The 23483-nt window shown below is 36.0% G+C and overlaps 1 protein-coding gene across 2 annotated transcripts; it reads left to right on the forward strand.

Moving 5' to 3' along the window:
* Positions 1-240: 240 nt before the first annotated feature.
* ostn.L (osteocrin L homeolog) lies at positions 241-23483 on the forward strand. 2 transcript variants are annotated; one of them, XM_018263599.2, is made up of 5 exons: positions 241-816; positions 15491-15589; positions 16596-16813; positions 21002-21098; positions 22557-23483. In XM_018263599.2, exons 2-4 carry the CDS (start codon positions 15491-15493, stop codon positions 21084-21086), a joined length of 402 nt encoding a protein of 133 aa, XP_018119088.1. In that variant the 5' UTR covers positions 241-816; the 3' UTR covers positions 21087-21098; positions 22557-23483. The 2 variants fall into 2 exon arrangements, with proteins under 2 accessions (XP_018119088.1, XP_018119087.1); XM_018263598.2 differs by having other exon boundaries at positions 247-816; positions 16593-16813.

The raw sequence follows: 23483 nt of genomic DNA on the forward strand, positions 1-23483 counted from the left end.
CATGATATATTTGTCTGTTATTTGTATTCCCTCTTCACAACAGACCTATTTTCTGAGGTCTGGATACGCTTACTTACAAGACAGGGGTTACGTTCAGGGGAGATTTTCTGGCAAGTCCTGAAGATTTTACTATATAGCGCTGATTACAAAGCAGTGGTTACATTGACAAAAGCAACTGTATTTGAAGAATCTGCCACATAAGCTTGCGAAGTTGCTGCTGAACTATAACTCCTGTCTATTGTTGGAGAATGCTGGGGGTTGTGGTTCGGAAGCCACTGGATAACAAAGACACAGGTTGAATGCTGCTGCTCAAATACAAGCAAAGCTAATGGCTGTGGCTGTTTCTACAGGGTTTGTTCATCTGAACTTAAATATTTCACATTTCAGGGCAAGCATTTACCTAAAATGATCTAAAACAATACAGACTATTTTCGAGTAATAACAGGGACTCTAATAAGAAATGTCTGAGATTATTAAAGAATTATAAAGGAAAAAGTTTAGATAAGAACTTAAACAGTGCAGCAAGAGCAAATCAGTAATTCACTGTGCTGCTGCCTGTCTGGTAATGCTATTGGATTACGCAAATACTGAAACGCAAAGAAGGTAGAAGGGAGATTGAGATAGACAGAGGGAGGAAAGATCAGTGGAAAATCTTTAAAAGTGATGTAAGGGAAGCAAAGGCAGGGATTGGAGTGTGGAGGCTGGAACAGGGACTATAAAATCTCACAGAACAAGCTCAAAAGCAAGGATTAAGCAGAAATAGCAAGCAAAGCAGCATCAGGACATCACTTTGGAATCAGCTTAATTACACTCAAGGTAAGTATATATATAGATGTATGTATAGCTTTATTTATATACTGCTGCTTTTATACATTGTGCTGTACAAGTGAGTAGGAAATGTGTTTCCAAGCAAGGATTTATCTATGTAACAGAAAAGCAGTACAAACAAAACTCACTTTTTCCAATTGTTAACTAAAGCAAGATCTTGATTTGGAATAGTCTTTGCGGTTACCATTTATTAAGCGAACAAGCTGTGGTTAAATAATCCGACTGGGGAAAGGCACGACATACCAATCGGAAATGGATAATCTATTGTGACACACATTTGTGATTCAGGTGATCCGCGGCAGTTAAGCCCACACCAATAGTTTGTTTTGATTAGTGACAATAAAGTTGCAAATCCATTTTTTTCTAAGATAAATGTTCAGAATATTGTATTCACATATTATTCACATTCACTGTGTTTTTCTTTTGAAGTTTTAGTTTATATTAACACATGTTTCTTGCAGTAGCATGTTATATCTGCAATCACAACTATTAAAGGACCATACACTACATGGACACTTTTATAAAGGGAAGATACCCAGTAACCCCCAATCATCTAATTCAACACAATCTGCCATCAGTTTGCCCTCTAGGGAAAAAAACACCAAAAAACTAAAACAAATTGCATACACAATGAAAGGCTCATTTGCTACAAATAATGAAGACATACATTTTGGAAAAGGGCAGTGACTATGTGGATGTGGTAATAGAGAGTGACAACAGTGATAACATTACATTTTATACTGATCAAGTGGAATAAGGAGTGTTGCTGTGTGGAAGGTATCCAATATTTGACTGAATGTTCGGGTTTGTATAACTGAATTCAATGCATTTACAGGATTGATTTAAAGAGTGTTCTAAAAATATAATACAGGTATAGGATCCCTTATCCGGAAACCCGATATCCAGAAAGCTCCGAATTACATCTCACATAGACTCAGACTCCATTTTATCCAAATAATCGAATTTTTAAAAAATGATTTCCTTTTTCTCTGTAATAATAAAACAGTAGCTTGTACTTGATTCCAACTAAGATATAATTAATCCTTATTGGAAGCAAAACCAGCCTATTGGGTTTATTTAACGTTTAAATGAATTTCTAGTAGACTTAAGGCATGAAGACTCAAATTACGGAAAGATCGATTATCCGGAAAACACCAGGTCTCGAGCATTCTGGATAACAGGTCCCATACCTGTATAATTATTAACCTTTTTTGTAATTTGTAATGCCACTCTTTCTGCTCTGCGGCTGCTATGATTTATGAACTCCATGTATTTTACCCAACAGGCTAATTACAATTCATTATCTGAAGCAGCAATAGTTACAGCGTGGCAACCTACAGTATAGCCATGCTATATAATACTTTTTTTTAGTGATAATGTTAAATTAAATTAATATAATGTTATGTTTATTTAGTCAAAAGAGATTCAATCCCTGTTATTTTCATTAATATTTATTTCCAGTTTACAATGTGATTGTTTGCAAGCTTGGGTATCTAAGAGATTGTGTACTGTGTCCTGACCAGTAACATTGAGAGCATATCTTTAGGGATTTTCTATAGGGGCACAGTATCTGCACTGGCGTAAGCTTATTTTTTGCTATTGATTCTTCCGCACCTGATAAATCTTGTTTTGCCACTAACATTGACAATGTTAAGGTCTTCCCCTTTTTAGACACCTGCCCCGACTCTTAGCCTGAATATGGACTTCTGCTGGCTACTCTATATTGCCCGATTGCCTATGTCTCTATTTGTCCTTTGTTTCTTCCATTTGTCTACATCACCACGTAGAACAAAGGCTGGCACAAACCGAACCTCAGTCAAAAAGATGCTGCTTTTTTTTTTTAAATAAAATTGTATTAAAAAAATTACATCTTGCTTGTGGTACAAAAAGCCTGACATGTTTTCATCTGTCTAATTGAATGAGGGCAATTGGACAATAGCAGGTGTTGCATACTAAGTCCACAGTCAATAAAGGGTCAATGCTGGCACCTTCTTAGCTATCCATCCTTTCTGATGGATCCAGACTGGCAGCAGGTTAACCTTTATCCTGGGTATTACCAAAACATTGTTAAAACATAATTGACACATCTTTCTCATTGTTCTTTATGGCCATCAGTCATTCATTTTAAACCTCAGGTTATGCAGGGCTGGCAGAGGATGGTGACGAAGGATGGTATTCCTAGAACTGGGCAAACCTTATTAGGATAAAAAGGTACACATGGAACAAAAGATGAACGTAGGAGTAAATTTTCATGTTTTCCTTGGAAGGGCTCTTGTTTGGGGAAAGAGATATTAAGGCAAGAACCTTGTCTGTAAGGGTCGGGCCAACCAGGTGATTCTCTGGTACTCTGGCAGGTAAATCTGATCTGCGTCTTGAGCACTATATTTGTTTCTACAATATCACCCCTGAATGTGCACAAATTACAGCACTTTTATATCATATTTTGTGTACTCGATATTTTCACACCTTCATGAATAATTAAATTCCATGAAAATCTCTACTCCAATGGCTTAAAAAAGCCTTATTTTTCCATCATCAATATCAAAGTATAATTATTCAGGCAAAGCAGTTTGTTTTGTTGACATCCATGAAGCCCAAAGGAATTGAAGGTGAAAAGCACAATGGTTTAGAAGTAATCCCATATATATTTAAAAAATTCCCTCCATTGCAATTAATTCAGTAGAGGAACTATGTTGGAGACCAAAGACTAAGTTATGGCAATCTTCTCTGCTTAACTAGAGTAACTTGTTTTCTGGTATTCCTGTGGCTGACTACATCCTTCCTTTAAATAAACAGTAGAACTGTCCTACTTTATGGCTAAGGTTTTAGCTAACAGAACATCAAATGACAAATCTCATGGATCCTGCGTGCAAAAGGTTTGTAGACACCACTGCTGACTTCAGAAGTCTTAACAGGATTAACTGGTAGCAGAAAACGGCCTAGCACAGTTTACATTTTTTTAATTAAATTAGCCCTTTAAACAAGGTCGGTATTTGCACATGCGAGTCTCCACAGTAGAAAACGGGAATGCAGGATTTTGACATTATTTTACTCCCACACCTAAACACTGTAGTATTTGATCCCTACTGATGGATGAATATATTCTTTTTAGGCTTAGGCATATACATAATTCCTCATATATTTTTATATATACTTTTATACAGTTAAGACAAAAAAGGAAAATGAAATAAACAAAAGATGGGATAGCCCAATATTTGAAACAACCCCTTTTATTCAATTTTCTTAGCCTGATTTAAACATTATGCCATGGAAATGAATCTTCATAGCCAAGATAATTTATGACATTTGTATTATTGTCTTTTCCTGCAGAAAAATAATGTATAAGGACTTATGACATATGGTAATCAAAATCTATGGTAGATGGTGGTTAGCACCAGATCATAAAAATGGCACAAAGCTAGAACCATAAATACTTTACCAAGATAATTGATGTTCATTACAAAAAGAGCAGCTAAAAATAGTACCAGGCATAGTCTATTATGTCCATTGTGACTGGCTACTGCCCAGACCACGTTCCTTTATTTTAGCAGATTGTAGCACATCCACTAAAATGTGTTTCAATCACCATTCGCTTGTACTGGGAAAGGGGAAATAGTTCACATTTTATATTATTTATACCATTGTCTACCAGATTTTGATTGAGAGCTTCTTCAGTGCCCTTTATAGTTATTGTCCTTAATGGGCAATGGCTTATTGCCTCCAGTGGGGGGGGGGGGGGGTTGGCAGATCCACCCTGCAATTAGTCAGAGCTTTAGAATATTGGAAGTATTACGCACACCTCTAGACGCTGTACAGTTAGACTAATATTTAGTGCAGGAATAGGTACAAACTTTGCTTTAGGTTTGGAAACCAATTACCTGGTAATATAGAATGATCTTCTGTTTGAAATAAGACATCTTACTGGGTCTATAGATTACACATTTGCATTTGCTATTACATAATAGAAAGGAATGTGTCAAATTTGCCTCTCTATAAATCAATTTCATGTCCCATATTGATAGTAGACTTTTTTTGAAAAAAAAAATAGTAAATCATATTCTCTTGTATAGTAGCATTCAATGTTTTCAATTACATGCCTATTTATCAGATATTATATATTTCTTGAGAAAATTCATCAGGCAAATTATTGTGCCTGTTGCAGTGGCTTGACCTACAAGTTCTCTAGCCTATAGAAAAGTAAATGAGTTACAGTAGCAAGAATAATTGAACTCTGAACATAATAATGAATACTAAATATCATTTGTACTGCAGTTTAAGGCAGGAAAATGACCATATATATATAGAAGAAGGCCCTGTATATTTGTACTTAGCAAATGTTATCTATAAAACGCCAACAGCAGCACCTTACAAAATTTTTTTATCATTCACATTAGTTCCTGCCCCACAGAGGCTTACAATCTAAGCACAGTAGCTTAGAGGGTAGCACTGCTGCCTTGCAGTGTTTGATTTCAGATAGGGCACTATCTGCAAGAAGTTTGTATATTTTCTCTGTCTCTGTTTGGGTTCTTTGGTTGCCTCCTACACTTCAAAAAAGATACGGGCAGGTAAATCTGCTTCTGATAAAATTGTCCGTAGTGTGTGTGAATGTGATAGGGACCTTAGATTGTAAACTCTGCTGATGTTAACGATGTGTAACATCCGTAAAGAGCTGTGGATATGTGTGGACCCTATATAAATACTAGGAAATTAAAAATAAGGTCCCTATCACATAGGGAGAACTTATAAATGCCTTGCAGGTTGTGCCGAGGCTGGAATCAAATTCAGGACCCCAGTGTGGGACATTGTGCTTCCCAGATATATAACCTTACTTAGTTGAAAACCTATTTATAACATCTACCAAATTATTTATTACAATGCTGTATGGATTTGACAAACTTTCTAAAGCAACCAACAAGAAGCATTATGTATGTTGAAATAAGACATGTTACTGGGTCTATAGATTACACATTTGCACTTGCTATTACATAATAGAAAGGAATGTGTCAAATTTGCCTCTCTATAAATAAATTTTATGTCCCATATTGATAGTAGACTTTTTTGAAAAAAAATTAGAAAATCATATTCTCTTGTATATGCATTGCATTATGTATGTTATTTTAAATTGGATTTTCTGTCTAAAAACGGTAAGTTAAAACAAGATTTGGTAAAGCCGATGTTACTAAAGACTACTGAAAACCTATATATATTGCGGCAAATCTGTACATCACAAGTGATAATTATTTAATTATGTAGTACAAGAAAAAAGTTTTGTGTGAAAATCCATATTATGCTCCATATTACTGAAGACCTAAGCAAAGCTAATTACATTTTTAAAAAATAGTTCCTTTAATACCTGTACCTTGTACTTGATTGTAATTACGCTGCATGAATCCATACTGGTGGCAAAAATGTTATTGGGTTAAATATTTTTTAGTAGACCAAGCATTTCTGATAAACAGTCTAATACCTGAATAATAAATACAGTATATATATATATATATATATATATATATATATATATATATATATATATATATATATATATATATATATGTAACCATTTCATAGTTATGATGTGAACTATGATGAAGAGGTAAAGACACATATGGCCTAGGCATATCCATATACGCTCATACATATAACTTGTTTATGCTTTAATTACATTACCTTTCCATTTATATTCAGGAAAATCCACTGCCCATGTGCATCGTAATAATGTAAAATACTGTGCAAAATAGTTTGGAAACTCCATGATTAGTAAAAATTTATTCAGTAAGAATTTTGCTGGATGTTCTTTTAATAGACTGACAACTGGCAAAGGAAGAAACCAGCTAGGTGCTTAGTATGCATTTATTTTGATTTATTGCTATGTAACATTTCCCCCTTAATGTTTTAAATACTGCATCTCTATGTATTATATGGGTAGGGGGACTATTGATAATACAGTGCTGAAGGATTGTGGGTGGGACAGGTCAATTATGTCTGCATTTTCCCCCAGTAATTAATCTTGTTAGACACACATGGCTACTTCCAGTTCTTAAAATAGTTCTAGTAAGTCTGGAGCTACAATATAAATAACACTACCACAAAGTGGGTCAGTTTTAGTCAACTAAGTTCCAGTCACAATTTTAAAAATACCTACCACCCATATACCTAGATCGGTCATGAGGATTCTAGCAAGTAAGCAGCATGTACATGTGCAATATTTTAAATATCTCGTAACAGCTTATTTTACCAATATTAGCTAGATCAAAAATAACAATAATTCTACCACCAGTCACTGTAGTGTATAAAATTTGTTGACGGTTGCTTGATTTATTGATTCCAGTTCAGATAGGGTAGACCAAGCACAGTCCATAAAATCTTCGATCACAATTTCATTTTAACCGGTTTCTGTAATTTTTCATTTTTTTCACATTTGACTAATACAAAGTTTTTTCAAGGGATTCTGTACAAATGTGATTTGATGCTATGTTTGATTTAAACCCTGTGGGTGCCGGAGAAATATATTACATCACTTTGATAATATCCATTTTTCTTTCATTGGTTTAACTTTGTTAAATGTTTTCCAGTTGAACGTCTTTTTTTGTTAAATACAGCAGCATACCAGAAAATAAGGAAGCCTTTTAGTACCTAAAGTAGGTGCATTTGTACCAGTACCTTTTGAATAAAAATATTATTGTTTGAGGAGGTAATTTATTCGGATCAAAACATCAAATTCTAAGGGGCAGATTTACTAATCTCGATTAAATTTTCAAAATTAAAAAGTTCGAATTTCGAAGTAATTTTTTGGGTACTTCGACCATCGAATAGGATACTACAACTTCGAATTTACTTCTACTTCGATTCTAAGTAAAAATCGTTTGAATATTCGACCATTCGATAGTCGAAGTACAGTCTCTTTAAAAAAACTTTGACTTCAATACTTCGCCAACTTAAACCTGCCGAAGTGCTATGTTAGCCTATGGGGACCTGCCAGAGCAATTCTCTACATTTTTGGGTATCGATAAAATCGTTCGAATCGTACAAAAGTACGATCGGAGTACGATCATACGATGAATAAAATCCTCCGACTTCAAATGTCGGATGATTCTATTCGATGGTTGAATTTCGAAGTATTTTCCACTTTGAAATTCGACCCTTGATAAATCTGCCCCTAAATTGTCTATGATAATTCTAAAATGCAGGATTCTTATTATACATTATATTAGCCTTTCAGTAAACTGAACCTTTAAAAATGAATGCAAACCTGACAACTACTGATGGGCAATTGTCCCGTTTCGTTTTGCAGAAAAATTTGGGAATTATGCATGAAATTCGTGAAACAGCCAAACATTCGCAAAACACATTGAAGTCAATGGGCGTCAAAAGTATTTTGTCGCACGTCAATTTAGATGGGCGCGACAATTTTTATACGCACGCCTATTTTGTCCAAATGGGCATCTGAATAATTACTATTCTGATGCACGCCCAATTTTTTTGACGCAGCAGATTTTTCGCCACTAATTTTTGGCGCAGTTCCGTGAATTTATTCGCAGGCGGCAAAACCCGGAAATTCGCAGCAAAGTCTTGCCTGCTGAATTTATTCACCCATCTACTTTTGACAACAACAATTCTAACAAAGTCACTTATATATATGCTCACAATATATTGCTAGATGTACAATGTATTGTATTTTAGTATAGTGGCTTCTAAAGACATGTGTCCTTCATTGTACAGCAACTGCAAGTATTTAAAAAAAGAAATGCTGGAAAAATCAGTGTGGCGGCAATAGACTTGCTTTGTGGAAGTGGTGTGTGGTATATAACTTATGGAATTTGGAATCCAGGAAAGTCTATTCATACCCACAACAAATATATCCACAGCATAGATATTTTTGTTTTATTTCCTCCAATAAAACGTAGGATAGACTATTGTGTATTTAATAGGTATGTTTTATAGCCTTGGCACTTTTTTCAGCATATTTTATAGCATATGTAAAGAAAAACACTGGAGACTATTTACCACAAGAGGTATTTGTTGCTGTTTAATAAACATAAGCAGTCAGGAAATTCAGATTTAATAGCTGATTCTGTGGGTAAGACCTAGCCCTTTTTAGATATATTTATATGTTAGGTTTTAAATAATAGAGCACAAACAAAATAATAATTAATACTTTAATCTGTAATGCACCAAACCAGGTGACAATGTGACAGATAACCTACACTGAAACCACCGTGAACATTTTGTAATGCTTGAATATGGTTTAACCTGTACAGAAACTGCAGTACAAAGATTTCTTTTTCCTTTTCTTGAGCTTTGTTGATTTCCAGAAATGGGGGTCTTGTGGTCTGCTCACCTCACTGTGAGTCATTCTTTTACAGTAAGTTGGAACACAGGAACTTAATAAATATTATATGTGCCAATGTTACCGTTTTTCTGCCTCCAGGAAGTGGTTTAGAAAACAATGGTGAGTATTATTGGAAGGCATTCTCTTTTACAATGCCAGGTGACAGTTATTAAATGTAGAGAGAAGCCATTTTATAGTAAAAGAGTGAGCCTGAAAATTGTGCTGATCCTGCTAAGATTAGTGCAGGTTTTCCAAATCAGGCCTTTAAAAACGGAAGTTTTAATGAAATATACATAAAGCAAGGCTGCATTCATTTTAAACTTACAGATTGGGAGCACTCATCGGTACATCCACCATCTCACGTTGTGATTGTAGGCATTGTACATCCCCTCTGAAGCGTCACCAAGTAGAAGAACATTTTCAGCAGGATATTAAAATCATTACTTTAATAATAATATATTAAAATCATGGAGCACACCTACAATAAAGGATCACACGATTGACGGGTTTCATGGCTACAGCCATTTTAGAGGAAGTGGCTATAGCCAAGAAACGGGTCATGCGAGTGGTCTGTTAATGTATGTGCACTCCATGATTTTAATACATTATTAAGTTAATGTTGATGTTGAGTTAATTAAATTAAGTAATGATTCTAATATCCTGCTGGTGCTCCCAGTTCAAAGACATTTCTTCGGCCTACATTTTAACAAAGCCCAACATACTGCACTTGGACAAGTGTTTTTAAAGGGACAAGTTAGCAACACAGAACTTATGTAAATCAATAACCTGCTGAGGGTAACACCAACGTCAGCCAAGATATCCTCGAAATTCCTTTATGAAAGGAAAAATGGGGAAAAGCATTGGAAAGCATCAGTTCATTATATTTATACCATGTTGATTGTGCTATATGGTTTGAATACCAATAAAGGTTTCTGTTATTAAATGCCATGTATCTATACTGTAACCAGCTTCTGCAGATTTATTAACTGATTGTATAATTTATAATATAACACTGTCTTTATTACTGTATGCCTTATTTGATGTTTCACCACAGTATATCTGTGTTTTCGTTGGATGTCCAACACAGCCCCGTTGCTTTATAAAAAGCCACATATAAGTGTAGCTCATAGGCAGAGATCTTGTATAAACTGTGCAGGGACACAGTTTAGACATATATATACAGCTGAGAAGCCAAATTGTGACTGAGCTTTAATTTTAACTGTCAAAATACAAGGGGCAAAAGCCAGAACAAAGAGCTAATCTATAGAAATAACAAGCTATACATTTTTAGCACTATAGTGTTTTATGTATGTTTATATATATATATATATATATATATATATATATATATATATATATATATATATATATATATATATATTCACTTTGAGAAAGGCTAGGGAGCTAGCCAAAATGTTAGTTGTTTTTGTCAAATAAACACTTTTTTCTTTATTCGTAAGTCCTGTGCGAGCCTCTGTTGTGCCTGCATACATTTGTCTAGGATTTTTGTACCCAGGCAACGTATACCCTTATACGATTTGTGCTGGCATCCTGCTGCCTATAGCACTCAATCCACAGTGATTTATACTAGGTGCAAGATAACAAATTGGTTATATATCATACAATTGGATCAACACTCTCTATAGGTGTGTGTGTGTGTGTGTACTTAGCATATGTTATCTATAAAACGCCAACAGGAGCACCTTACAAAAATTTTTTTGCATTCGCATTAGTTTCTGCCCTACAGAGGCTTACGATCTAAGCACAGTGACTCAGAGGGTAGCATACATAATAATATGTATATGCATTTGTGCAATATTTGTTAATTGTATACTATTATTATTATTATTTATCAACACTATAGCTGTAAAGGTCATTTTACATATCAATATTTATCCATAATTGAATTATCCATAATTTGAAATACCTCTTTTATTCTGGTACTGAAGCAGACCAAACCAGAAAGTTAATGCACTGAGAATTAAGGTAAAAAGGAAAAGTTTTTTTTTAAAAATGAAAGTCATTATATTAAATGTTTAGGAAGCTATTTTAGCTAGAGTATTACAGTCTGTTACTTGAGAAGGGAAGCAGATCAAATGAAAAAGGTTTACATATAACCATGGCTATAAATGAAGAAGGCAAAGGAGGTCACAATTTAGGATCTCCCTACAAATGCCTAAAATAGCAGTAAAACTAAAAATATGCTTCCCCCTAAATCACCTTTAGCCTCAACATTTTGTTTTGGGCGCCAGGGTGAGGAAATAAGAGGCATAAAATGATACACCTTTTAGATTCTGTACTCGTCTAATTTCAACCACTTAATCAAGTGTCTTTTGTAAGGCAGGTGCTTGGGTTTATTTTTGTTAGTATACCATGTCCTATTTTTAGAAATTTGGTCTTTTGGATGAATAAACCCAAGCATGCACATTAAGCCATAGTAAATGTGTGTATTTAGGCTGCCCGTTTATTTTTACATCCGCACGTCTAAATAATCAGGATGTGGTTATTGAAGGGGTGATAGAGCTTCTATGTTTCTTCATGCATACAGGCATAATATAGCTTTATCCCAAGGACACTCTATTGTAGGAAGTAAGGGAAAGCTTGACTGAAAAAGAAGACAGAATATAAAGAAGTGTATACAAAGCACCCTCCTCTGTTAATTGAATAACGAAACAAAATTCAAATCTTCTTATGACATACAACTGATATGATAATATTTCCATTTTCTATATTCTCCACTGAGAACAGACTAATCATTGTATGCATTACAACTAAAATATAGTAGTTCCCTGTATTATATAGCTACAGTATATGTTAACTTTTGCATAAATTAGAATGTAAGTTATAAATTAACTCACTGCATGTTTTACTTTATCATCAATCATGTAACCACATTAATGAATGTGCTATTAGGCAGTCAGCGCTACTGGAGAACAGGACACAATTCCAGGTCCAGGGACTCGCAGATATATAACGTAGCTGAAACAAAGAGGTACAAACAAGTGTCAGACGCTGCACATATGCTCAAGGCAAACTAGTGTATAACAGGTATTGCACAAGGGCTCTCAATACAATACATATTGAAGAGACGTCTTAAATTAAAGTTACATGTGTAGCATTTAACTTCAGAAATTGTTTGTAAGGTTATTGAAGTGATATATCCATAGAATAATATTCCTGGTCCTAACAGAGGTTAATCATTTTCCTTACTTCCTGCACCTCTGCTTCCCTTCCCTCCTGCTTCCTGTATCATAGTTGTGGTACAAAGTAAAACTATTTCAATAATGGGGTAGACACGGTGCTCCAGAATAAATTGTAAATGACTCGCCAAATAGAGAGTGTGGTCTGGGTGCAGACCCCCAGCTTTAGGGAGCGCTACAGCAAGGAATGTGAAGAAGAAGCAGGGCCGACAGCACTCAAATGGATCCACAGGAACAGAGAAAATTAGTTAAAAAATATTTTAATTTATGCAAAGTTAAAAAATGTATATTTGCATCTCAATCCACCCTATGCATTTTGTACCCACTTGGGGCACTAACTATGGGCTAAACCATGACTAATGACTTGTGCCCTAAGTGGGTACGAAACACGTAGGGCAGATGGAGATGCAAATATACATTTTTTTTGTATAAATAAAAATATTTTTTTAACTAATTTTCTTTGGTCCTGTGGATCCGTTTGAGTGCCGGTTGGCCCTGCTTCTTTTTTACATTCAAAGTAAAACTACACCCAATGTTACAATTACACCATAGTTATCCAAGTTTGTTACAGACCTTCAACATGGGAAATACCACAGTTGCTGTCATTATGTCATTTGACATAATGTCCATTTACAAATACAGTACATCCATTTTTCACCCAATAGTTATGATAGCTTGAACACAAAGTGCACTTGCTAGGTAATGAGAAATTTTATGTAAACTTGGGTATGTAGCAGTAGCCGGCTCTTAACCAAACTCGTTTTATCTGCCTGCAAAATGGGAGGCACGGTTATATCCATCAAGCAGAATAAACTAAACAACAAACTAAGCAACACAAATAAATGCATAAAATAGAATTGGTTTGATTAAAGACACTACCATAATTCACAAAATATAATATATTTTATTGGTGGATATTTACAAGTACTTGACAAAGGCAAGCTAAAATGGCATCCACTGGGCTTATTTAAATTGCTTTTATATGGACAATTTGGAGAACCTTTTTTTTCTTCTCCTCAGACAGCCTTTGCACTAGTAGAGACATGTCCTTAGAACTTAGAAGGTTCTTCGTTCAGTCAAAGGGCATTAAAGGAGAACTAAAGCTTAACTAAAGAAGTAGGCTAGAAATGTTGTACATTATGTTTTTGGCTTCTGTACCAGCCCAAGGCAACCACAAACCACTTTTTAGCAGGGAAGATCTGTGACTCCAAAGATGCCCCAGTAGCTCCCCATCTTCTTTTCTGCTGATTCACTGCACATGCTCTGAGCTGCTGTCGCTTACTGAGCTTAGGGACCCGCTCACAATATACAGGACACATAGAATATAAATGTCACAATATAAGGCTGATTCGTAATTAAAACAGATATTTACTACATGGCAGCACAGAACAAAGTTCAACTAACATCAGATTTTAATAATCAGACTTGTAGCATCAGCTTGGATGATTTCTTGGATAGACATAGGGGCAAATTCACTAAGCGCCGAAAATACGCTAGCGACGCCTTCGCCGCACTTCGCCAGGGTGCAGCTAATTCACTAAAATCTGAAGTTGCGCTCAGGGAGGCAAAAGGTAGCGAACTTGCTCTAGCGTTAATTCGTCAAGCAAAGCGAAGTTACGCTAGCAATGCCTAATTTGCATACAGCGCCAAGTTAAAGTACAATGGATGTATATGTAGCAGCAAATACATTACACTACACAAGCCTGGGAAAGCTTCATAAAATAAAATAGAGTTGTTATTTTGCCCTATACATGTGCCCACTGTATATTTTAGGTGCCATATGTTAGGAAATGTAGTGGGGAAAGAGGGTACCCCCAAAAAAATTTACAATCTTTTTCAGCCTATCACACTTAAAAAAGTAAAATACAAAAAAATTCAACTTTCAACTATCTACTCTTTTGCACTTTGCCTGGTATGAGGTGGCGAAGACAAGTTTGGCGCAAGAGGTAACGTTAGTGAATTAACGTAGTTACGTCCCTTCACCATAGCGCAGCTTCGTCTGGTGTAAGGGTGCGAAGTAGCGCTAGAGTAGGTCCACTTCGTTAGCAAATTTACGCCAGCACCCGTTAGTAAATGGGCAAAGTAACGAAATGACGTCACGCTGGCGAATTTGCCCTAGCATTAGCCGCTTCACGCTTTACTGAATTTGCCCCAAAATATCAAAGGCTATTGTGATACTAAACTCTATAGTTAGTATAGATATGGGTATATATAATTTATGTGAAAGTAGGGAGGGGTGTGTGTATGGATGCTGGGTTTTCATTTGGAGGGGTTTAACTTGTTGGACTTTGTCTTTTTTTCAACCCGATTTAACTATGTAACTATGTAGCTTCATCAACTTCATTTTATGCTTAATAAATGACCACCCTATACATTTAAACATAATGTACATGGTGAATTTTTGTACTTAGTAATGACAAAGAAGATAATGGTCAAGTCACGGTATGTGCAACAGACATAACAGGACATGCTGCTAGCAGCCCACAGTCTTTGATTAAAACCGAAATCAAGCCCCCATGTGTTTTTGCTCTTAACCGCTTTTAACTGGGAACACTTCCTCCAAAGATTGCACTGATGGATAGGGCAACCATTTAATGATACAGAATGGAGGTTTTATATTAACAATTAGCTATACAAGAGATTCTAACACTGAATTGAATGTGTACAGTGGTGATCCAGTAGAAAACATTATGGTGCAGATTTACATAGGGTCGAATATTGAGGGTTAATTAACCCTCGATATTCGACTGCCGAATGTAAATCCTTCGACTTCGAATATTGAAGGATTTACTGCAAATAGTTTGATTGATCGAACGATTTTTCTTCGACCAAAAATTGCCAGGAAGCCTACGGGGACCTCGGTAGGTTTTAGGTGGCGATGTACGGGGTCAACGTTTTTTTTAAAGAGACACTACTTTGATTATCGAATGATCGAATATTCGAACGATTTTCAGTTCGAATCGTTCAATTCGAAGTCGAAGGTCGAAGTAGCCAATTCGATGGTCGAAGTAGCCAAAAAAACTTTCGAAATTCAAAGTTTTTTTTATTCTATTCCTTCACTTGAACTAAGTAAATGGGCCCCTGTATGTACTTTGCTGTAGAAAAGACTCAAGTTTTTATTATCTATTTGCAGATGCTGGAGTGGCACTGTGTTAGTGTCAGCCTTCTCCTTGCTGTTTCTTTTGTACAGTGGACATCTACAAAAGCAGTTCCTGCTGAGCCTTCTGCACAGGTAGGGAAATGGAAAAAAAATATCAAATTTGGCTTTATCGGTATATGTGTATTGGCATGAAAAAAAAAAAAAATATATATATATATAATCTATATATATATATTTATATATATATATATATATATATATATATATATATATATATATATATATATATATATATATATATATATATATATATATATTGTGAAGTTTAGGGGGATCACATTGGGATTTGCATGAATGTAGTACACTCCATATTGAAGGAAAATGCAGTCTGTTTATCTTAAAATCAAAAGGGCTTTCCAGCAGCAGTAAAATGGGAACTTCTTTGATGCACAATCACACACAGAGATAAAAGTTGAAAGGTTTATTGGCAGAATACTGTTTCTTTAAATGCAGAATATGGATCTCTTTGCAGTCTCTCTTTGATGGGTGCTGTTTGTAGTCACACAAATGATCTGTAAGTGCTTCCCACAACTGTTCACCACCCCAAAGGTAGTATTGCCTGCCTTTGGTGTACAATCCCCACTGAAGGCAAATCTAACAGGGGTCCCATGCTCCAACGCTCTCTCTATCCCTGAGCCTAACCTCTTGAGCTCTAACCTGGTGGCCTTGTCACTGCAGGGTACTAACCCTCCTGGTACTAACCCTCCTGGTCTCCTCCTCTGGCTGCTCACTAAATAATTCCTGTTCCTGTCTAGATCCTCATAGAGTTACTATTACAGAGCTGCACTTTACTTATTCTGGAATCTTCCTTTGTTCCAGGCCCTATGGAGCTCTACAGTACATTCTCTAGAAAGAGACTGCAGACCAAAAGAGACTGAGTACATGGGATCTTCCCCCTTTATAAAATAGAACAATGACATCTACTGGCCAGTTAATGAACTGAGAGCAGAGTACTTTCATACATACTGAAGACCCAATCTAGCTGACTAAATTATGCCCAGGGGACCAAAGGACGTAAATGTTGACAAAACCGCTTTTAGCTTTAATTTTGGCTTACGTTCTGTGTTTCATTTAGCAGTCACTGGACACAGCAATTGTGCTGGATGGCAGCTCACGTTCAGTCTCCAGTGAAGAGAAGTCAGCAGCAGACCTGGCAGCTAAAATCCTACTTCTCGATGAGCTTGTCTCTCTAGAAAATGACGTGATTGAAACCAAGAAAAAGAGAAGCTTCCCTGGATTTGGCTCTCCTCTTGACAGACTTTCTGCCGGCACCACAGAATTTAAGGGCAAGCAGAGGTTAGTTGCTAATGGGTGCTTACTGATAGCACAAACGACTGCTGGACATATCTACCTTCTATTATAACATATTTGGGGTAGCACAATACTAATTTACAGCGAAATGCAATAAAAGGCACAATGTTCATTCCAGGTCTAGTTATTAATAGAAACTGAATTTTTTACTTTCCTAGAGGGGGCCTCTAAATGCTATTGACTGCCTGGTTACTATGAGCCCAAAAGAAAAGTTTCCCTTCTTATTATTTCTTATTTTCCCATTAGCTCTTTATAATACAAATAGTGGAAAAACACAGAGAATTTATGCGGTGTCCATAGACTTTTATGATGTTTTATTAATGTCTACAGAAATGTTAACAGGCAGCAGCAGTTACATAATACTAAACCCTGCAGTTACTGGTTTCCTTAGGTGCTCCTGTTCATGTGTAGGGATGGGCGAATTTGACCCGTTTTGTTTCGCCAAAAATTAGCCGCCGGCTATGGACGCCAACATTTTTTGACGCACGTTTTTTTTTTGTCGCACAACGCCATACAAGTCTATAGGCGTCATTTCCGCGGCGGAACAAGGCGAAAACATTCGCCCATCCCTTTTCATGTGCAACCTACTGAGTACATGAGAGTAATAAAAACAACAATGAGTAAACAGTTATAGAAACATCAAAAAGTTTAAGTAATTAATATATAACATATAATGTGTTCAGTTCTTACACAGGGATTTAAACACATTGTAGTCTACAGAGTGTACCTCCTACAAGCTATCTGGGCCTCATATCCCCCTGGATAAGCCTTATAAGCATCTGTCACTGCTTGTATATAACATGCAGTAATCACAGCACTCCCTGTGCCTTGCCTCAGATGATGCCTCCTAGCTAGCACATCTCAAGGATGCAAAAAAGTACATTAATGAGATAGAAAAGGTACAATAAATAAAGACTAAGTATATAATGTGTATAGCACATCATAGAGAAGGAAAAGTTGTCTATGTTGGAATTATTTAGAATGGAAAAGCTATGCTTAAGGTGGATATGATCACTGTGTATTGGCAGGGCTGGATTTACATAGAGGGCACCCCTAGACCCGCTGTCGTTCATCGCCTCCGATCCCTCCCTTTTATTCGCTCAAATTTTCATCATCGGAACCAGAGCAATGGGGATTGGTGCATGGGAGATTTTAAAATCTATTGTATTTCCTGCTCATTCCTAGTGTTTCTGAGCCAATGTGGGTGTGGTTGGGCTTCATGCCGCCCCCTAAAATCCTGCTGCCCTAGGCCCGGGCCTTGGTGGCCTCTCCACAAATCTGTGCCTGTGTATAGGCATATAAGAATATCATTGAATAAATTCTCATGCCTTATTCCCCAGTAGATCTTGTACATATATGTCAATCAGCTGGCTATGGCTACATTGTTTCATTGAGTCACAGCCAGCAGTGCATATAAACAGGTAAATAATGCGGTCAGCAGAAATTGTATTTACAACAAAACCATAATTTTTTTTTTTTAAATAACGTGTATTGGAAAGCTGCTTAAAAGTGAATTTTTCATAGTGTAAAAAGTTTTTTGGGTGGAGCAAACCAAAAAGGATTTTTACAGCAGAAGCTGTGCTTTCAAGAAGGAACTTTATACAGTGTTGATCCAGGGTTCATGTAATTGCAATTTTGGAAACGTATCCCTCCGACCCCAAGCTGAAGCACATTTTTGCCTTCCACCACATCAACTATGAGTTAAGCAGGGTTCAATTGGACAAAATGTTGAATCTGATGAACATGTGTCTATTTTCAACAGCTGTTTCTAGATTTATGTGAGCTGTATATAATATAAATGTTAAGGGTATCTATAGTAATTGTAAAGAAACTTTAACTTATTTCACAATTTTCTGAACGTAACCTAAAATGCAACAAATTAACTGTTGTGTGCTTTCCATTTAGTCAAAATACAATTTTATAAAAGCTGCAGAATACAAAATCACCACAAGATGGAGCACCAATTCTGTAACTGGTAGCTTTTTAGCTTTGCCTATCATCGTATGGCACAGAAATGTCATACAACCCTGCCAGTCCCTGCCCCAGGCACACATTGTAAGGTCACTACAATAGAGAGACCTGTGTGCTTTATAGTGTAGAAGGAGAACCACCTGGACCGAGGGTGCCCAGGTCAGGCTCCAGGCCAGGAACCTGATTTTTTTTTTTCAAATATTTTGGGCCGTATTTATTATGCTTTGTAAAACAAAATTCACCCAAAAACAGTGCAAAAAGTTGTGTAAAATAAATGGTGATTTTATAAAGATGTGTTTTATTTTACGTCATGCGAATGTCAGATTTTACACTGTTATTTTACACCTCTTTAGACCTTTGTAAGTAAGTTCCGATGGAAGTTGCTCAAAGAAAAAACACATAAAAAATGTACACAATTTTTATGCTGTTTTTTTTACACAACGATGCCTGGCAATTAGGGTCGCCGCATTCCCCCGGTGGTAACTCCAGACGGGAGGTGGGGTTGTGATTTAATGGGGGCTGGCCAATGACATATCAGCGGTTGTCTGATGACATCAAGGAATACTGCCCAGTTTTTCTAATTTGGAAAACTGGGCAGGTAGTTTTGATCTGGATAGCCCTTCAAAAAACCGGGGTGCCCTTGGTTTTTGTGTGAGCACAGTCACAAAAACAAGACAGAGGGACAGACTTTAGTACTTAAAATGGTAATGCTTCTATATAGGATTATACAGTGGCACATACTATTAAAAAAATTAATTTTCATGAAAAGCTTTATTTATATGAAACAACATTTTGCAGACGGACTGTTTAAACTAAGGGGATTATTTATCAACGGTCGAGTTGGTGAGGTTTTTGAGATTTTATCTACCTTAAATAAACTCACAACTCGAATGTTTGCTAATTTATGAAAAAAAACGTAATGTAAAAAAACTTGATTGAATGAAATTGAGGAAAAAAACTCAAATACCTCAAATTTATCGAGTTGATAGATTAAAAACCTTGAATACAGCAAATGTATTATTTATCAAGTTTTGGTGTGCAAACCACCGTACAAAAAATGAAAATCATGAAAACATCTTCAAATGGTTAAAGGGACCTCAGGATTCAGGATTTTAGAAACTTTTAACCAGAAAAATTTGACTTTTTTTGTAAAACTACCCTAGAAAAAGTAAATTTTTTTAGGAAAACATAACTCGACCTTTAATAAATAACCTCCTATGACACATTTTAATAGATACCTGCAATTATCAGGGCTATAGTTTCCTTTTTCTATATTTAAGAGATTAGCAGAATATTTTTCTTCTGTACTTAGAAGACGGATGTAGAGGGTCCAACATTCTAGTCTCTCCTCACAACACATGTTTTGCTTAAAGGAGAAAGAAAAGCTTCGTGCACTTGGCGGTGCCAAATGTTAGGTACCCCCAAGTGATCCACTTTTTTGGATTCGGCCGAACCCCCGAATCCTTTGCAAAAGATTTGGCCGTATACCGAACCAAATCCAGATACATATGCAAATTAGGGGTGGGAAGGGGAACATTTTTAACAAAAAGTCATGTGATTTCCCTCCCAACCCCTAATTTACATATGCAAATTAGGATTCGGTTCGGCTGGGCAGAAGGATTCTGCCGAATCCGAATCCTGCTGAAAAAGGCCGAATCCTGGCCGAATCCCGGATTCAGTGCATCCCTAGTATTTACTTACCTGAAATCCCGGGTGCTCCTATCAGCAGAGAACTGCACCAGCCCCGGGTTATACCAGTGAGCACCACGGATCGATCCTCTTCTGGCTTCTTCTTTCTTCAAATTTTCCGGCCAAACACCTGCACAGTTGGACGAAATAGGCGACTTTTTAGTTAAAGTTCAGCTTTTTGTTCTACTGTGCATGTGTCTGTATATGTTTATATATTGCCACATTTTTACATTATTATACCAGGCCGCTATGGGGATGAGGGGAGCTCAGGGTGCAAGTCAAAATTTGTATTAGAATGCATTCTTTATGATTTCTACATTTATAAAACACAGATAAAAAAGCTGTGAAATCAGTTTCTTTCTTCTCATTCAATTAGTCCTTTGACTAATGTATAGTACCATATTAACAAGCAAAGCAGAAAATGCTTTTTAAATGGTACCATAGAAATAAACACTGTGACTTTGTGCGGTATAAATAATTACATGTATATATATATATATGTTGTTTTTGCAGAAAGGTTGTTGAACTTCCTAAAAGAAGATTTGGAATTCCGCTTGACAGAATTGGCATGAACCGTCTTGCTAATACAAGAGGCTAATAGATTTCAACAGTGAGTTCTAATTGTATATTTTCCAAATAATGTCCTAAGCTGAAAAAAGATATAGGCTAACAAATTGCACATAATCACCAGCTAAATGTATAAATGTAACAGCCTTCTGAACACTAGATACATTCTGCAGAAACATCCAATAAACCAATCAGAGATATTTGAAGGGCCAATACCACAAGTTAATAAAAATATTCTAAAATACATTTTATTATGCAAAAAAAGCAGTATCTGTCTCTCCCATATTCTTTTCTCAATCATGCTGCTTCTGATTCATGAAACAATGTAGCACAATTTAGCTGATTAGGAGATCTGGACGAGGACTGCTAGATTGTCAGGAAGTGTGTGTAGAGAACAGAGAGAGAGATAGAGAGAGAGAGAGAGAGAGAGAGAGAGAGAGAGAGAGAGAGAGAGAGAGGGAAATATTAGTTTTAGCTGAGATTACATTTACAACCATACTGTGTGTGGCCCTTTATACGGTCTTTGTCCATTTAGTCTGTGAGCAGATCAATGGGAGGGCAGATTGGGTATGCTTTAACAACACTGAAAATGTTTAATTAGTTGCTTAAAATCTTAAATTATGTTATTATGGCATGCTATTTTAAAAAGGCGCATGACAGCCTGAAAAATGTTGTGGTTAACTAATAAAGACGTTTAAGATACTTATATGCTGGATTGCTCTGTACAGCGGGACATTTTACACTGGACATCACCTTAAAAAGATTATTTTTACATGTAGAAGACATGTAGAAGATATTAATAATTGATAGGTCAAGATAAGCCAATAACTTTAACTTTTACTATAACAGATATAAGGTGTTTTTATATATTTATTTAGATGTATATCTTTCCCCTATCAGCTCTACAGTGAAATACAGTAATCTGTTGTTTAAACAGTCACATCCACTTCAGTATCAGTTAAGCTTAAATCTTAAATCACTATATATATATATATATATATATATATATATAATGGCTCATACCTTCTGCTGCACTAATGATCAAAATAACTTCATCTCCTGTTCCCTTCTGCATCTGACAATTCTGCTGCCATGGTGCCATGAACAGATGACATTTTTAAACCTGCCTGATTTCTAAACCAGTCCATAGTACATGGATATAGGTTGGGATTGTTGGATCTCCATACATGTACCAATAAATATTTTATGTATGGTAAGCTTTAGATAACACATACAGTATTCATGAACTGTCCCTAGAAGTTCTGCCATACAAAATTACAAAAACAAACAGACTTTGCAGGAGTGACAACGAATGTTCAAGTCTACAGGCCAGGTGACATTTTTTTTATCTTTTTTGTTTCTGCTTTTGACTTGACTTGAGTTGTGAATGCAAAATTATAACAGAATATATTGCACTAATATGCAAACAAGATGAAGCAAAACGTTCCACGGCTTCTTCATTCTGCCTAACATTTTACTTCAACCATTCTCATTTTTGTAGGTTCAGCCCTGATGATATATGATGCATCTCAGAAGCCACCAAAACACTGATGTCTCAGAGAGCTCCTGTATTTGATTTATGTTTCACTGTGGAATGAACTGACCATCTATAAATCCATTTTACATTCTCTTGTCAAAATAATAATAGATTCAATCCATCAGATCACAACTTTTACAGGTAGGGTGTGTCTGCTCTGATCAAAGGGTAGAAGTGTTTATATTGGGTAGGGTCTTATACTGTATCACACTTAAACCAGGAAAATCAGAATGTATTTATTTTTTTCCATTTTATGATTGGGAACTGAATTAAAACTTTCTAAAACTACTAAGCATATTTCATATCACCTCATTATCACCACGTTATAAAAAGGTGATAACTCACTTGCTAGATAGACTTAATGGTCTTCTAAATCATTTAGATAATTAAATCGAAATTGCTATGTGCATAATGTCATGACTTTAAATTCTAATTCAGACTAATAATTGCAAGTCAAGTTCCATATTCTAGCTTGCAGTAATTTCTGTTGACCATCACAGATTTGAGGCATTTAAAGTGATGACTCCAGTAAGCTAACAGCACTTTACACCACTCTGGAGATTGTTTTAAACACACGATTGTTACAGACAATATTGCATTCTGGTTGTGGTCTCAGTCTTGATTTTTCCGAGAAATGTCTGTGACATTCCAAGCCTTATTGGCCCTATAATTTGTGTTGGCTGAAAAGCCGCAGGACTCAAAAAGCAGAAATGTGCTTAAAAATATATGTGGATCTGCAGCAAGCATTAGTTTTATAGCACATTAGAAAATGCGATCCAGCATGCAATATTCTGCTACCATTTAAGATGAGCAAGACACACTATGGGGGTTATTTATCAAGGTCCAAATTTAGCTCAGTATTTCTAAATTAAAAATCCAAGCAACTCCGAT

The sequence above is a fragment of the Xenopus laevis genome, chromosome 5L (genome assembly GCF_017654675.1).
Source record: "Xenopus laevis strain J_2021 chromosome 5L, Xenopus_laevis_v10.1, whole genome shotgun sequence".
Taxonomy (NCBI): Eukaryota; Metazoa; Chordata; class Amphibia; order Anura; family Pipidae; genus Xenopus; species Xenopus laevis.

Coding starts and splice junctions, on each gene's coding strand:
- ostn.L (XM_018263598.2), top strand. CDS start 15,491: ATGCTGGAGTGGCACTGTGTTAGTGTCAGCCTTCTCCTTGCTGTTTCT. Junction 15,590..16,592: donor CTGCTGAGCCTTCTGCACAG/GTAGGGAAATGG, acceptor TGTTTCATTTAG/CAGTCACTGGACACAGCAAT. Junction 16,814..21,001: donor GAATTTAAGGGCAAGCAGAG/GTTAGTTGCTAA, acceptor TTGTTTTTGCAG/AAAGGTTGTTGAACTTCCTA.